This window comes from Nakaseomyces bracarensis (assembly GCF_045282275.1).
Source record: "Nakaseomyces bracarensis strain CBM3 chromosome Unknown Scaff12_0, whole genome shotgun sequence".
Classification (NCBI taxonomy): domain Eukaryota; kingdom Fungi; phylum Ascomycota; class Saccharomycetes; order Saccharomycetales; family Saccharomycetaceae; genus Nakaseomyces; species Nakaseomyces bracarensis.
In genome coordinates, this window is record NW_027263958.1 from 275,082 (window position 1) to 291,228 (window position 16,147).

Genomic DNA, 16,147 nt, shown 5'->3' on the forward strand with positions numbered 1-16,147 from the left:
TATCGATTAATTTTTTATTTTTTTTTTCATCGTCGCCGAGTGAAGGGGTTTCTATAGTGTGGAGGCAATGGAAAAGGAAAATAAGCCACAGAAAGCGTCGTAGGGGAGGAGAAAATGAACTTACGTATATAGCTATATCACATGGGACATGGTATTATAATTCTATATTAATGAAGGCTACTATTAAATGATTAAATCCATATCCAATTAAGTATGTAGTTGTCTACGATTCTAACTTACAAGTTCTGGAGGCCCTTGACGATTTCTTCTTGGTTGTTTTTATTTAGTTCTGCTGTGGCTGAGTTCTGTGTTCTTGTCTGGTGGAAAATATCCCTTGTCTTTTCGAAGTAGACTATTTCCAGCTGGGTTCTCAGCTGGGATTCGACTTCCTCGATCAGGGTTCCCAGGTTTGTTATGTGGGATTGGTGTGCGTCCTGCGAGTCGACTTTACTGTCCTTTTCAGTTTGTCTGGTTAGGTTTCCCGATAGTGCGGTCTTGCGACCGTTGTTTTCCAAGTACAGGATGATGGTTGAGGTTAATCTGTAAGTGAACATATCACCCTCGCTGCGGGTGGCCTCGATTACATGGATACTATCCCATACCTCGCTGTTAGCGCCCTCTTTCTTGAAAAGAACCACCCCGGCGAATTCTCCCTCTTCATCTAGGTCCCAAAGGTAAACACTGCTGATACCACCCTCGTAATATAGATCTCTGTAAACATCAAAGGAGTCATTTGCCAGCACCTCTAGCTCTCTCAACTCCTTTGAAGGGAAAGGTGATTCTTCCAGATCCTGCGCACTCAATTCAGGGAAGTATTCATTAGACCATGGAGACCTGTAGGAATCGACATCACGGTTGTAATCGCAGCACAGATACGCTCTACCGCTCTGTTTCTTGTCCTGCTGTACCTTCAATGGCACATCAATCGAGCTAAGCAAATCCTCAGCCAGTTCGGGTTCCAGACCTATAATTCTCTCCAGGTTCTCATTCAAATTGGAAGGGTCCAATCTCCGTAACAAATCCAGTGCAGCGTCGTACTTCTCGTCCATTTCTACCTTATTAGTGCTTTGTATATGCTTCAATGTGGTCCAACGTATGTCTCCCAGAACAACTTTCACTGTAAACCCTTTTTTTAACTGATCTCCCCTCTTAATGTGCAGTCCCTAAATAACGACATAAAACTCGTATATAAATACAAACACGGATTTTTTCGTATAAAGGAATTATAATTAAGCTCCAACATGTAGTATGAAATATATCTAAATATATATATATATATTTGTGAGTGTATGTGTTTATGTATGTTGTTGTTGCATGACATAGCTGCTGTTTCATATACTAGACACCATTAATTGACACCCTTGTTTTACAAAGCTACAAAAAAAAGCAAAAGAATTCATTCTTATGTATTCTGTTATTAACATTATTACTATATTTTCTAATCTCAAGTTTTATTAGTATTTCTTTTTGTATTTTTTTAATATTGAGTATTTAAATTTCTCAAAAAGTAATTAGGAAGCACAAATAAAAAAAAAAAAAAACGATGTTTTAAATTTTATTGTGTTTTAATTTCTTTTAAATTGAAGAAAAAAATTCAGTGCTTTTTCGTTGGATCATTTAACTTTAGGACTTCTACTGCAGGACCGAGGAGTCTTTGGAACCCACTCTTGCCCAAGGTTGCGACTTTAGTTTTCTTTGTAGCGGTGACAGTTGCTTGACGAGGTAGATCATTTAGCAAAGCGACTTCACCGAAATAGTCGTGATCCTTCAATTTAGCTACAACGCCTATGTTCTCCTTTATCACGTCACAGGCACCGTACTCGATCAGGTAAAAGTTCTCAGCACGGTCACCTTCTTTGATTATGACCTCTCCTGCCTCATAGATCTTCGTATCTAGCGCGTCTGCAAGCTTTGCACGGTCGTAGGTTGTCAAGGATTTCAGAACATCCATGTTCTTCAGCAAGTCATCGTACATCAGTCTCTTCTTGAAGGACGAGCCTAGTAGGATTTTCCTGAAGGTCAGTCTGTCTAGGGCCCATAGAGTACAGTCTGTCTGTGCTAACACGGTGGCGGCACGAGGACTGTTGTACATAAGAGCCAGTTCACCAAAACTTGAGCCCGCGCCTGAAGTGTTCACCTTCTGGTCATTGACGTAAAATTCGACTGTACCTGACTCTACCACGTAGAAATAGTCACCCTCGTCGCCTTGTTTGATGATCTCAGTTCCCTTAGATACTTTCTTCTCCTCTAAGCAGTTGATCACCAGCTTCTTCGAGTCGCTGTCCAGCTTGTTGAACAAGAAGTTCTTACCGATCGATTTCTCCAGTCTCTTCAATTGTTCCTCGCTCTTCTCCTGGTAGTGTTCCGGTTGCCAGTCGTCGAAGTGGTCAGGCTGCAAAGTCTCCCCGCTGACGGAGGTACGCCTCATAGCATTGAAATTGTTAGGTATCTTCTTCTTGTCCTCATCAGCATGTCCCGCACGTGGATCCATCTCCTGGTTTTTACTCTTAGGATCGTCTCCAGTGCTGAATGGTCCAGAACTCCCAGACCCAAAACTACCTTTAAACAAAGACCCACTGCCTTCACCGCTATGTGAGTTATTGTGCTCATGGTGATGGTGTCCGCTATGGTGTGGATCGTGGGGTATATCCTTGGAGTGTGGGTCTCCACTAGCAAAGGGCGACTTAAACCCACTCACACTACGACGTCCCATCTTCCGCTGCTCTTCCAACTTCTGATGGAAATAATTCGAACCAAACTGCAAGAAATCATCTGGATTAGCCTCATTCACCGCATTCTGGAAAGCAGCAATCCCGCTGCGACACTCATCCGAGACCATTTTTTTTTTTCTTCGTTCTATTCTATGTTCTATTGCTCTATTAGTCTTTAATCACAATAATTGATAAAAGATAATGAACAACTCTATAAATGTTAAATACATGAGGTTATAAAAAACTTATACTTAAACTCCCTTTAAAAAAAAAAATATATAAGAAAGATAACCCCTTCTCTTTCAAAACCTCTGCCTCCCTTTTTTTTCAGTAACAGAAAAGAGCCCTCTAACACTACAACACACTCAACACACAGTAACATACAAAAAAACACTTCAACTCATACACTAACCACTATCGCCTATAAAACACACGCACAACACACACACGCACAAACTACTTCTTTTCTTGCTCCTCCCCCCGCCCTTTTTTTTTTTTAACGTTGGGCCGTTATCTGGTGTTACCCTGTTAATATATTATATTGTTATACGTTTTATCACATGTACTCATATACGTTTACACGTTATACTGATATACGTAATTATCATGTGATGTAGTGTATAATGATTTGCTGTTTTGTCTTTCTCTCTCTCTGTGTCTTTTTACCTCTTGTGGATTTTGGTCTGTTATGTATAGTCAGTATTAAATATATATATATATATATTTTATATCTTATTTAGTAGTGATCTAGTGTTGGTAGTGTTTTTGAGGGTTATATTTTAAAAAACAAAGAATAAACACATATGAGTTTACAAAAAATGGATGGTACTAGTGTGGTGGAGCACGAAGATACTAGTGTGGTGGAACACGAAGATAAGATAGATTATGTGGATGAGGTGCGGAAGTTGCAAGAGAAGAGTGTGCGGTTTATGGCGAAGCAGACGCATCCAGTGATCATACCGTCCTTTGCTGCGTGGTTTGATCTCGGTAAAGTACACGAATTGGAACGGAAGGCGTTGCCGGACTTCTTCAATGGCTCGTCCCCAGGTTACAAGACGCAGGAGTCGTACGTGGAGGCGCGTAACTTCATGGTCAACACTTTTAGACTGACCCCGTACGAGTACCTGACCATAACCGCAGTCCGGAAGAACCTGGTGTTGGATGTGGCCTCTGTGATGAAGATACACGCCTTTCTTGAGAACTGGGGGTTGATAAACTACCAAATAGACCCCAGGTCGAAGCAGAGTCTGCGGGGGAAGAAGTACTTCGGGAATTACAAGACAGTGCTGGATGTTCCGGAGAGTCTCGAACCATACTTTGGTTTGAATAAGAAACACAAAGATTTGGGCATTGATGTCTCTTTGCAGAAGAAGTGCTATAATTCCACGACAGATTATAACCTACTGGTTTCTGACTCCGCAACTCATTCGTTGACTAAGCCTAAGATATACGTTTGTTATACTTGTGGTAACGACATTGGTACCACCGTCTACCACAACCTACGTGCCAAAGAGATGAATATCTGCCCACGGTGTTACAAAGAGGGCCATTTCAGCTCCAACTTCCAGGCTTCTGATTTCTTGAAGCTGAACAACCTAAATAATGATAACAGCATGGAATGGACCGACGATGAGATTCTTCTACTTCTGGAAGGAATTGAGTTGTACGAGGATAAGTGGGATAAAATCGCTGACCATGTCGGGAACTATAAAACAGTGGAAGAATGCGTTCAGAAGTTCGTCACATTACCCATCGAGGATCATTTCATAAAAGATGTCGTAAAACAAGATAACGATAGGATATCAGACCGAGGTAGAATAACAGAAGGTGAAATCAATGCATTTTTAAATTTACTTGATGACAATTGTAGACGAGAGATCAAAACGTCATCTGAAAACATGACAGATATAGAGAAAATCGATCAATTGACCTCCCTGGTGCTGGGTAAAGTCACGAAAGAATTAGAAGCCGTTGATTTATCCGGGAGTGAACTTGTACACAATAGGTCTACGTATTTTAAAGAGAGTGAAAAGTTATTGAACGATAAAATTTCTTTGAACAAACAAACCGTGGAACTCAATAATGAACTTAAATCCAAGAAAGTATATAAAACCATCAAGACTACTGATTCGCTCAAATCACATTTCCTCATAAAGGATAATAGTGAAATAAGACAGGAAATAGAAAACTCCAGTAGCCAATGCTCACATTTCATAAACTCAGACGTCAAAGCCCTCTCGGTCGTGAATCAAGAGGCATACCAGCCATTGGTATTGTAATAAATGTATGTAATAAATATAATACAAAAATTAAGATAGACCACTAATTAGCTAACAGATATAGTAAAAGAGTATTTAATGTATTAGTTTTTGAATCCATAATGGTATATGGTTAAAATATTTAATAAAAAATGAAAGATTAACACTCTGTAATTGAAAGGGAAAAATAAATTACGGACCCAAAAAAGGGAAAAAGGTCCGGAGAACATGAAAGCAGCAACAAAATATAAAAAAACTGCTCTGGGCATTATGAATGATAAAATTGAATAAATACAGAAATATATAAAGAATTACAGAGCAGTATATCGATTATGAAGTTTGGTATTCTGGTTGCAGCATTAGTGCGAGCCGGATTTGGTCATGAACACGGTGGATTACATGACGAGGTTAAAAAAGATCATTCTCATGGGCACAGCCATTCGCACTCACATTCGCATACTAATGGGGGCCAAACCGTTGTAAATCAGGCAATTGCCTCTATTTTAACTAATCACGTCTTCAAATATGGTGCTAGAGTCAATGCTCTGTTAGCAACAGTTATTATACAGGCCGCTCCTTGCATTCTAGTATTTCTGATTCCAGGGCTCAAGGATATCGATACTAACACACAGGATTCCATTGTGATGACAATTCTTGAAGCATTTGCGTTGGGAACTTTATTGGGTGATATTTTTGATCATCTCCTTCCTGAGACATTTGAGATGTTTCCCCCCAAAGAGGCCAGTTTTAACCTCTTTATAGGTTTCTTAGGTTTCTTGTTGATGGACAAAGTTATCAAAATACTTAATGGTGGCGGAGATGGTCATGGTCATTCACATGGCCACTCTCATAGTCATACTCAATCTACTGCCAATACTAACGTTGAGAAAACAGAATCTAATGGGAAGTCTACTGACAAAGAAATTAATACAACCAAATATATGCATGTTATAACAGGTTTAGTACATCATATGGTAGACGGGTTGGTCTTAGCGTCATCATTTTACTCATCCACTGCTACTGGTGTTACTACAACTGTAGCTGTTCTTTGTCATGAGGTACCGCATGAAATTGGGGACTTCAGTATCATGATATCTAATGGCTTTTCATTTTTTGGTGCACTGAAAGCACAATTGACTATTGCTATAAGTGCTATCGTGGGAACAGCTATTAGTTGTTATTTTAACGAAATGGGTGAGACCGGTTCTAGCCTACAAACCGACAAACTTCTTCCCATCACTGCAGGTGGTTTTATATACATGGCCACAACAGGTATTTTACCAAGGATTTTGGCCCCTAATAAATCAAATGCCATGACTGAAGCCACTAGGCTCTCCATACAATTGGTGTGCATTCTTGTCGGGTTTAATATGTTATCTATAATTGGCTAAGCGATAATAATAAGCATCCTACAAACTTGGTTTGTTTTCATCCGAAGTACATTAAAAATGAACAATTTTTTTAAGTCATTCTATTTAAATTACTAATAAACCATAACTTAATATGTAAATATTTATACTCAATAATATGTTGACTTTATCACGTGATGTACGCGTAGGATTATATAGATTTTCGACAAACGCGAAAGAAATTGTTTATGGTTTAAAACATAATATAGATCTAGAGGATGCCATTTTGGTAACGATATATCAGTTCGACAACATCCAAACTTTAACTATAACTAACTCCAACAATTCACTAACAAGGTGTTAAAGGAATAAATAAATATCTCTTCAAAAGAAGCAAAAATAAAAGCACAATATAACGAGCATACATTCAGTTCAGTGATATCGGTGGTATGTCTAGTGTAAGAAGATCTGCAAGGTTAAAATCCCGTCCCTCGGAGCATGCCGATGGTGAAAATGACTCGATAAAGAATGTGCCATCTAAATACATCGAAAGCGATGATAGTAGTGAGGCAGAAAGTGAAGAGGAAAGTGAAGATGATGAGTATCGTGAAGAGACTAGGAGAGGAGGCGCCAAGAGAGCCAGATCAAGAAACACCAAAAGTAAACAACTAGCAAAAAGATCGAAAACTAATACGAAGAAAAAGAATAAAAACAGTGCATCCATTTCAAATTTAAAAGCTGACCAAGAACAATATTTAGAATTGACTAAAGATTTTGAACCCACAGAAATATTCGATATTCTTTCAACTGCCGAGGATGTATCTATAGATGACCTATTAAGAGAATACCTAGAAACATATAGGAGTAATAGAGATGAATTTATGCAAACTTTTATCAATTTGATTCTGAATTGTTGTGGTGCAATGACACATGTTGAAAAACATGATATTCATAGTAATGAGTCTTCTGGTGATACAATTTTAGAGGTTCAATTAGCTTTTCAAAGGCAAAAATTACATGAGTTCCATTTAATAATGAGTAAAGATTATAAAAAAAAAGCTAGATTTCAACCGTTGTATAATAACTTTGTTGAATTTATGTACAAATTTTGTGAAATTGCGGAGGATGTTCAGCTTCTATTTATCGAGAGTTTTTATAATGATAACAACGATGACAGTGAATATCCATTAAGTCCTTTAGTTACTGACCTATTGACTTGGTTATCAGCATTCTCTGTTAGCAAGATTAGGTGTTTCAGATATGTGTCCACCTTAGTGCTATATTTGTTCGAGGACTACCTAACTAAATATTCAGTGGATTTAGAAAGAGATTATTTAGCCAAATTAACGAAACAACTAACCACAGAAGAGAAAAAGAAAAGGCCTAACAAAACTACGATTTCGAAACTAGCCAATTCAATCGAAGAAATAAGAGGTAACAAAATTCAAACGGAAATTATTATTGATAACCTTGCAAAACTTACATTTATTCACAGATTTAAGGACGTCGATGATTCAATCAGAGGAATTTCGATTGAGCATTTAACCACCTGGATCAAAAACTATCCTGAAAAATTCTTGAAGGTAACATATCTCAAATATTATGGTTGGCTCCTAAGCGATGATTCTTCTCTTGTTAGATCACAAGTTCTACGCTCTTTACCAAGTATCATTTCAAGACCAAAAGGGAAATCAACTGAGAATATTGCGATGAGACAATTTTATGATAGATTTAAACAAGTATTACTAGATATATCTTTGAAGGATGTTGATGTTGAGATCCGACTTTTAGCTGTTAATGTCCTCGTCGAGATTTCTTCTTTAGGTTATCTAGACAATTTAGAAATCTTGACCATTTCCAGTTTAATCTTTGACGACAAGGACGTTAAAATATCCTCACACAGTAAGAGTTCCAGGTTTCTGTCTTCTGTGGCTAAATTCCTGGCCAATATTATAAAAGAAAAAGTAAAAGATACCACACAAAATCAATCAATACCCGACATGATAGCTGATGTACCAGGAGAGTCGTTCTTAAAGATTGGATATTTTATGAGATTACTTAGTAATTCACTCTCTTTCTACTTAAGAGAGAAAGAAAATGTCACAAATTCTGAAAAAGTTCATACACTTTTCCAAGCCGCAGAGTTTCTATTCCCATACTTTGGCTCTAATTTATCAAACATATGCAAACTTCTTATAATAGACCATGACTCTAATGATGTACTTTCAAATTTAGATATATTTGAGGAAGAACAGAATACATCTCATGACAAAGATGATTACTCAAATTTGAGCAAGCTACCACTACTTCCTAACGACAGAAACAATACTATTCTTTATGTGACAGTATTAAATGGTTTGTGTCAAGGAGGTCATAGTTCCAAAAACTCCAATAAATCTACTATTAGCAAATCAGTTCTTCCTTATCTTTACAAGCTTATTATTACTTTGCCCTTGCAATCCATTGATATTTTGGGTCCTATTTTGAGAATGCTTGAGATATTTAATTATGAAGAGTGGATAGAGAGTGGATGCGAAAATGATTTGAAAAAAATTGTGGAGATAGTTGGAAAAACTTTTAAAGAAAACCCATTATCAAATAGTGTCAATGACTTGGCTTATGAGTCCTATGGTTTAGCAATTGAAAAAATGGTTCAATTCCAGTCAACTACTATTGATGAATATTGGGAAAATACAATGTCACTAATAAAAATGGAAATGTCAAAATTCCTTGATGAGTATTTAGGTACTACCTCACAGCTAGATGCAGCTTCCTTTAACGATACAGCATTATCATTATATGAAAACTATGTGAACAAGATTACTTTACTTGGAAAAAGCTACCCTCTAAATATCGAAAGTGATCTCGTTGAGAAGTTCCTAACTTTATTCGTTTCTCGTGTAACGAAATATAGCGAGGACTTCACTAACGAATTTATAAAGTCTATCGATCTTAAAATACTGGGTTTATTTACATCATGGCATATTAATAATTGGACAAATATTATATCTGATCAGAACACCGATATAAATGAAAACCAAGTTCCAGAACAGACATTGAACTGTATTGTACATACTATATTTGTTGTGGGAAACCTTCTAACCTCCCTTGAATCCGAATTCCCTAATAATGATGATATGGCAAATACAATGTATTTTAAGTGGTCAATTTCGAATACTTACATCGACATAATACTCTCATTAAAAATGTTTGAACTAAATATCCCCGTGGATAAGGTGAATTGGAGACGAGCCATTACTAACCATCTGCCAATAGCTCTTAATGAATCATTAAACAATGTACTCTTAGAAGTTTTCTTGTTCTTGGAAAGTTTATATGCCAACTCGTACGAATTAAGACTGGAACGTCTCGATGATGAAAATGTTAACTTCAACGATACAACTGGAATTGAGCCATTCGAGAATAATGAGAAACAATTGCTGTTATACACTATTAAATTGAAGGCCCTTATGAAATTAGATCTTCTGAATAGTAAATTAGTTACTAGAATTGGATTGAATAAGGAGCTGATAGGTCCTCTCTTCATCAAAGTTATTGACAATACTATATTTGAGAATCAAGAAGTTATCTCTGAACATAAACACGTAAAAGAATCTGCATCTAACAATAATGAAGTATTAGAATATAATCATCAAGATGGAGGGCAAGAAAATGTGACAGAATCAAACGGCTTCCCGGAAATGATTGAACAATCCTCTGAAATTTAAGTTGTTTGGTAAATTTTTTATTTTTAGCATTATAGAAATTATTATATCATTTCTAAAAGTAGCTAATTTAATCTTTATGTAATACTCTCTAACTATTTACTTGTTGAAACAAGCAATTGTTGTGTGCAATAAATCCTATTTCATGATATCAAAAGGTAATTTTCGCAAAATGGCAGAGGCACGACCCGAGGTTTGAAAAGGGAAAAGAATAACTTAAGCAGTTCTTACTCAATAAAAAGCTGATTTACGAAGCGAGGAGAATTCAAGCATTGTGGCAAGCCATTCTATTATCATAATAAAAAGGAAATATTATATTCTTTAATTTACAGCTATTTCCGTAAGTAAGATGGGCATAATATCAAAGGTTTTACAAACTCTTTCGTTAATACAGTTGTTGCACGCGGGTTTCTCAAGTTATGAATTCAACCAAATAGTAAAGAAAGGTGTTAATACTTCAACGACCTTACCTTTAGATATAAAATTTGAAGTACTATGTGCTCTTATTTTGTTCGCATTGGGTTCATTTTTGTCATTTGATACTTTACAATACTATACAGTTCGTGGAGAGAGAAAGCTTGTAGGTCCTAAAGAATACCTCGCTGACATTAAACTGAACAAGGCTACAAACATTGATAATTTAATTGGTTGTGATCCAAATGGAGAAGTAAGTTACGCACCTAGTTTTGTTGATGTAAAGGCTAAGAGAGAAGAGGTTCAGAAATGGATGAATGAAACTCAAAAAAAGCTTAAATAAACAAAACAATAAATATCATATAATGAATATTTAGAATACATTACTTTCAATTTAATTCTTCACTTAGCATAATTTGCTTAATGTTTTGTAATATTGCAATGATGTATGTATTTTGTATAACGCACAGTTACACTCAGAACGTCTTCTTCTTCTAACATATTTAATAAGCCTTGTTGGCGCAATCGGTAGCGCGTATGACTCTTAATCATAAGGTTAGGGGTTCGAGCCCCCTACAGGGCTATTAATATTTTTTGACTTCAATATTAAAGCCGTCCGGGTAAATAAAAAAATCTTCTAAACTGATCAAAAACAAAAAAATTAATCGACCCCGGTGAGGATTGAACTCACGATCTTGCGATTAACAGTCGCACGCCTTAACCAGCTTGGCCACGGAGTCTTGTTAATTGATGTTTTTGAATACTACAGGCAGGGGGAGAATGATAGCTTTAGACAAATATTATACGATCCAGTAAATATGCGAACTTGACCATGTGATGTATACATGATTTACTAAATAGGAGTAGTTTGATTTATATGAAAAGTAAATTATTTAAAAAAAAACAATAAATTAAGAGTGAATATATAAAGTTTTTATAATAACGAGTATTAAATGTATAAGAGCAAAAAAAAGTATAAAATAATTAAACACAGCAACCGTAACCTTCCATTCTATTCTATCTTTTCTTAAAATTAAAAGGAAGAGTATTATCAAGCCGTTGTAGATATAATAACAGAACTGTCATTTTTATTACCACTACTTGATAACTAGATGTCCCATTTTGAGAAGTCAGGAATGTCAATGTGGAAAAATGGCAGATTAGTTCCAGAGGCTGGTAAGACCTTCACCTTGTTTGATACAGAAATTCTTTGTGACTCTAAGGATTCCAATTCCTCAAATGTATCTGATCCTGTGTCAGTGAATTTTGTGACATGATAACTAGCATGTCCAGCAATGATAGATTCGTCACTATATTCTTCATTTGTGGTACCGAAACCAATATTAATTAAACCACGTTTAATCCAGGCCGAATAAACACCTACGATGTGAAATTCGACTTGTCTATCAGCATATTTGTTGATGGCTTTCCTTAAATCGATTAATGATTGTAGAGCGGTTGCATCAATATGAGCAACTTGAGAGAAATCAAGACACACCACTTTTAATAAAGGTCTATCATCTTTAGTATTCTTGACTGTCCTTTCAGGTACATTCATATGCTCGATATCATTCTCGTCATGCGAGTTGTCTACATCTACAACCTTCTTAGTAAATGTTTCGATGAATTTTTTTGGTTTTAACCATTTTGAAAAATTTGGTACTTCCCATTCACCGGGATCATTCCATGGACGATCCCATTTGTGTTTATGTTGCATCAATTGGCCACGCTTAGTGAGGCGCTTGACCTCGTCGAAGATAATATCATAATGTCTCGAACAATTGATATAAGTGTAACTATCACCCAATCTATATACTATAACACCTGGAGGAGGAGGTTGTATCCTGACTGAAGGATTCAATTCCCTCGAATAACTATGGTCGAAAGGAACCCATTTTGTATAATACTTAATCTTCTGAGACCGATTAGTCAATGAGTTGCTGCTTCCTGTAATGTTGCGTGTCTTAATATCACCATTGAACTTCTTAACATCGTTTGAAGAGTTTCCTAATTTATCTTCGTTGATATTTTCAAAGTAACCCAAGTCCTCATCAAAAGAATCATCTAGGGAAGCACTTTCATCATCTGTGATCTTAGGATTGACCACTTCGGCAATCTCAATACGACCCAAAAATTTACCAGCTGGGAAAGCATTCTTATACAGAAGTACTGCACATGACCAGCACATAGCAAAGTAAATACCGTTTTCGATAGAGGAGAAGACAGTAATGATAACGGTAGTCAAGAACCCAATAAAATCAAAGGGGTTCATCTTCCAGAATGCCCATGTAGCGTGATATGAAGCGATCAAATCAGACACGGCATGGATGATAACAGCTGATAAAGTAGCCTTTGGAATGTAATAGAAGGCACCTGTTAGACAGTATACGGCCAACAAGACACAGGCCGCACTAAACAGACCTGATAATGGGGTCATAACGTTACACTTAGCCTTTAGAGCCGATCTAGAGAAAGAACCAGTAGCAGGGTAGGCGTTGAAGAAAGTACCTAACAAGTTGGTAGCACCAATTGCAATAATTTCTTGGTCAGGGACAATTTTATAATCATTGACTCTCCCGAAGGATTTGGAAATAGCAATGTGTTCTAACAACAAAACAATGATGGACGATGGGAGTTCTTCAGCCATGTGCCTCAATAGACCATGAGGAATTCTCATAACACCAACATGTTTTAGACCCTTAGGAACTTTACCTAGCACAGATATTCTATGCTTATCCTTAGGAACACCCTTAGTGATACCGTAAGATACAGCAGTGAAAAGGATAATCAATATACCATTTCTAGACGTAACAAAGTAAAAGTAAAAAGTCTTCCAGTATTTATTAACACGTGGATACTTATTAGCAGGGTAGTAACGGTCAACCAATTTAGGCCCCATAGAACCACACCACCATTTCCAAAAGTATAAGGTAAACAGTGGAATTAAACCGAAGGCGGCATCCAACTTGGTATCTGGTAAGTGTTTCAAAGTATCAATGACCACATGGAAAGTAGCTCTTCTAGTGTTGACTTTCTTACTGTAACCCATTAAACCAGGAACTTGACCCCACATAATATTGAAAGCGGAACCAGTCATGAAACCAGCCACAGCATTAAAAGAGATCAATTCAACCAAGAAACCCAATCTCAGTAGACCAACACCAAGAGATATGACACCACATAAGAAAGCTAGAGCAGTAGCGATAATTGGAGCAGTGTATACATTTACAAGGTCAGGGTGTTTATGTTGTACGTGAGCAATGACTTTGGCGGTTTGTAGAGACATCACTGCAACAGGACCAATACAAACATCCTTAGAAGTAGCGAAGAAGGAATAGACCATAGCACCAACAAAGGAAGAGTAAAGACCATACTCTGGAGGTAACGTAGCAATCTGAGCATACGACATCGATTGCGGCACAAGGACAGTACCTACAGTAATACCTGCAATCAAATCACTTAAAAACCATTTTGGGTTATAATGAGGTAACCACCTCACAATGGGAAACATAGATACAAAATAGTCCCTTGCAGCACCCCATGTGGTATAATGTTTCAGTTCATGATCGTAATAATCCTTTAGAGTAACTTTTTCCTCGTTATACCCAGGAATAGAATATCTATCAATATCAGAACCATTACTATAAGGCGAATTATTCTCAATTCCTTTTTCCAATGTAAAAGTCTTGTCCAAATCATTCTCTTCATAGTTATTACTATAGCCTCTATTATTAATATTATTAATATTATTGTGATTATTAGTACTGTCAATATTAGTATTATTTTGACCACTAGTATTCTCAGTAGACTTAAATTGGTTATATTCCAATTCAAGATTATCCAGTTCTTCCATTTTTCTATTATTTATCTTTTTTTTTTCTTCCTTTATAATATTCTGAACAAAAAAAAATTAATAATAATCAAAATCAATTTTTTATTTGATTAATTGATAAGATAGAAGATATTTTTTATATTAATATCTTAGCAAATGGAGATTTTTTCTTTGCATTTATTATTTTTTTTTTTGGAATATAATATTTCAGCATAAATAAATTCAATTCCAATTCCTTTTTTATATAATTGAATCTTTAAACTCGAGATTTATAATATCGTAACGTATAACAAATAAAAGTTCGCCACAATTAAAGGTAGAAAGCAAAAGAGAAGACCTTATCCGTGTGTATGTGTGTGCTTATCCAGATGTTATAGCATAACATACAGCACCATACAATAAAAACAACATATTAATTATTATAATACACCACCACCACTTAAACAACAAAAGAAAAAAGAAACAATATTTGATTTCCTCTAACCCCCCCCTATGTACAAATAGCAACGTAGTAGTGCATACAGCTTAGAGCAGCAGCCCAAGGTGTTAATAAAATTTACAGCTAATGGCCAACATTGATTATGCAAAAATGTTACACGTGATCTTTAACGCAATACTTCGATAGAGATTTACATCTTTTTTTTCCTTTGTTTCACGTTTAGCCGCCACAGTTGTGTAGGAGAGGATCTTTCACTTTATTCTCACACGGCTCGATTTTAAAAACTTTTTCTTGTCTTGGGTTTATGACTGTGGTGGAGTTTTTAAAATTTATTTCTTTTTATCTGGCTTGAGTCATCTAATCATACACACACACACATTCAATGCAAGATTGAAAAGAAAGAAAAACCGTACCACACACACTTTTGTAAGCGGGCAAGGTTTGTGTACGCTCAAAAAAATATCAGCGAAAAAAAAAAAATATCACGTGTGGGCTATTATTTGATACGTTTGTACGTGATCCCATTCACGTTCTCCTCATACGTGTAGCCTTGTACGAGCAGCTGCGTGTACAGTCTGTTCGTGCCTCGGTTGGAAGACGTCAGCTGACTCGTTAGTGTATCGCGATGCTGTGTGCTTATAGCCGGGTAACTGCTATCCAACAGGCGATACAAGCTGTGTAAGTGCCGCCGAGCTCTATTCTGGTGGTTCACGGGACTCTCTAGGTCGCCGAAGGGGGTTAGTTGCTGCAATGTCACAGGGGTATCGTTGTAGCCGCCAAATGTGTACCCCATCTGTCTCCTCCTCCTGACCGTCTTACCGGGATTCGGAAGGATCTCTGCTGAAATGAGATAGTGGTACTGTTTCAACATTCCGAGCAGTGTGGGGTCCCTGACCTCAACATCCCTTTTCGCCACGGCCTTCTTCTGTAACTTGTCTATTACTCTTCCTAGTAGCTCTCTCTCGCTGACCCTCGGCCACTCCGCAAGTACTGCTTTGTATCTCTCGGGCCTCTCAAATGACAGTAAGTGAACGGGTTTCTCCCGAGACAGTTGCGGTTCTATACAGTAGTGTATTTGGTGTAGGAGTGCCAGTAAGTCTCTCTTCGCTGGTTTACCCTCACATGGTACTACAGCTTTAACCAGATCATAGAATATGGTCTTCCTCCTCGTAGTAAGTTGATCCCAATGTTTATGGACAATGTCTTTGCTCAGGGGTAGTATGGGCAATTGATCAATGACTCTCAACAGATTACTATACATTTGTGTTGCTTCTAAAACACAAAGTTTGCTAGTCTATTTTTATATAATAGCTAAATTCTCTTATTGAATTATAGATTGTTTGTACATTATTGTTGCATTTAGGAAAAAAAGAGGCCTCATCGCTTGGTTTTGGGGGATAACGCGCACAAAAAAAAAAA

At 36.8% G+C, this 16,147-nt stretch overlaps 8 protein-coding genes across 8 annotated transcripts; 4 read left to right on the plus strand and 4 right to left on the minus strand.

The window, feature by feature from the left end:
- Positions 1–236: 236 nt before the first annotated feature.
- On the minus strand, positions 237–1,049 carry CAP2 (F-actin-capping protein subunit beta; the record flags this gene model as incomplete). The annotated part of the gene is made up of 1 exon (XM_071053730.1): positions 237–1,049. One exon carries the CDS (start codon positions 1,047–1,049, stop codon positions 237–239), a length of 813 nt encoding a protein of 270 aa, XP_070910142.1.
- A 545-nt stretch (positions 1,050–1,594) lies between these two features.
- BCY1 (cAMP-dependent protein kinase regulatory subunit BCY1) lies at positions 1,595–2,839 on the minus strand (the record flags this gene model as incomplete). The annotated part of the gene is made up of 1 exon (XM_071053731.1): positions 1,595–2,839. One exon carries the CDS (start codon positions 2,837–2,839, stop codon positions 1,595–1,597), a length of 1,245 nt encoding a protein of 414 aa, XP_070910143.1.
- A 675-nt stretch (positions 2,840–3,514) lies between these two features.
- On the plus strand, positions 3,515–4,990 carry RNJ42_03568 (Chromatin structure-remodeling complex protein RSC8; the record flags this gene model as incomplete). The annotated part of the gene is made up of 1 exon (XM_071053732.1): positions 3,515–4,990. One exon carries the CDS (start codon positions 3,515–3,517, stop codon positions 4,988–4,990), a length of 1,476 nt encoding a protein of 491 aa, XP_070910144.1.
- A 311-nt stretch (positions 4,991–5,301) lies between these two features.
- On the plus strand, positions 5,302–6,360 carry YKE4 (Zn(2+) transporter YKE4; the record flags this gene model as incomplete). Its single annotated transcript, XM_071053733.1, has 1 exon — positions 5,302–6,360. One exon carries the CDS (start codon positions 5,302–5,304, stop codon positions 6,358–6,360), a length of 1,059 nt encoding a protein of 352 aa, XP_070910145.1.
- Positions 6,361–6,767: 407 nt separating this feature from the next.
- On the plus strand, positions 6,768–10,046 carry IRR1 (cohesin subunit IRR1; the record flags this gene model as incomplete). Its single annotated transcript, XM_071053734.1, has 1 exon — positions 6,768–10,046. The coding sequence occupies one exon, from the start codon at positions 6,768–6,770 to the stop codon at positions 10,044–10,046; it is 3,279 nt and encodes a 1,092-aa protein (XP_070910146.1).
- A 346-nt stretch (positions 10,047–10,392) lies between these two features.
- EMC5 (Emc5p) lies at positions 10,393–10,800 on the plus strand (the record flags this gene model as incomplete). Its single annotated transcript, XM_071053735.1, has 1 exon — positions 10,393–10,800. One exon carries the CDS (start codon positions 10,393–10,395, stop codon positions 10,798–10,800), a length of 408 nt encoding a protein of 135 aa, XP_070910147.1.
- Positions 10,801–11,565: 765 nt separating this feature from the next.
- Positions 11,566–14,310, minus strand: SUL2 (sulfate permease; the record flags this gene model as incomplete). The annotated part of the gene is made up of 1 exon (XM_071053736.1): positions 11,566–14,310. One exon carries the CDS (start codon positions 14,308–14,310, stop codon positions 11,566–11,568), a length of 2,745 nt encoding a protein of 914 aa, XP_070910148.1.
- A 914-nt stretch (positions 14,311–15,224) lies between these two features.
- RNJ42_03573 (uncharacterized protein) lies at positions 15,225–15,989 on the minus strand (the record flags this gene model as incomplete). Its single annotated transcript, XM_071053737.1, has 1 exon — positions 15,225–15,989. One exon carries the CDS (start codon positions 15,987–15,989, stop codon positions 15,225–15,227), a length of 765 nt encoding a protein of 254 aa, XP_070910149.1.
- Between the last annotated feature and the right edge of the window lie 158 nt (positions 15,990–16,147).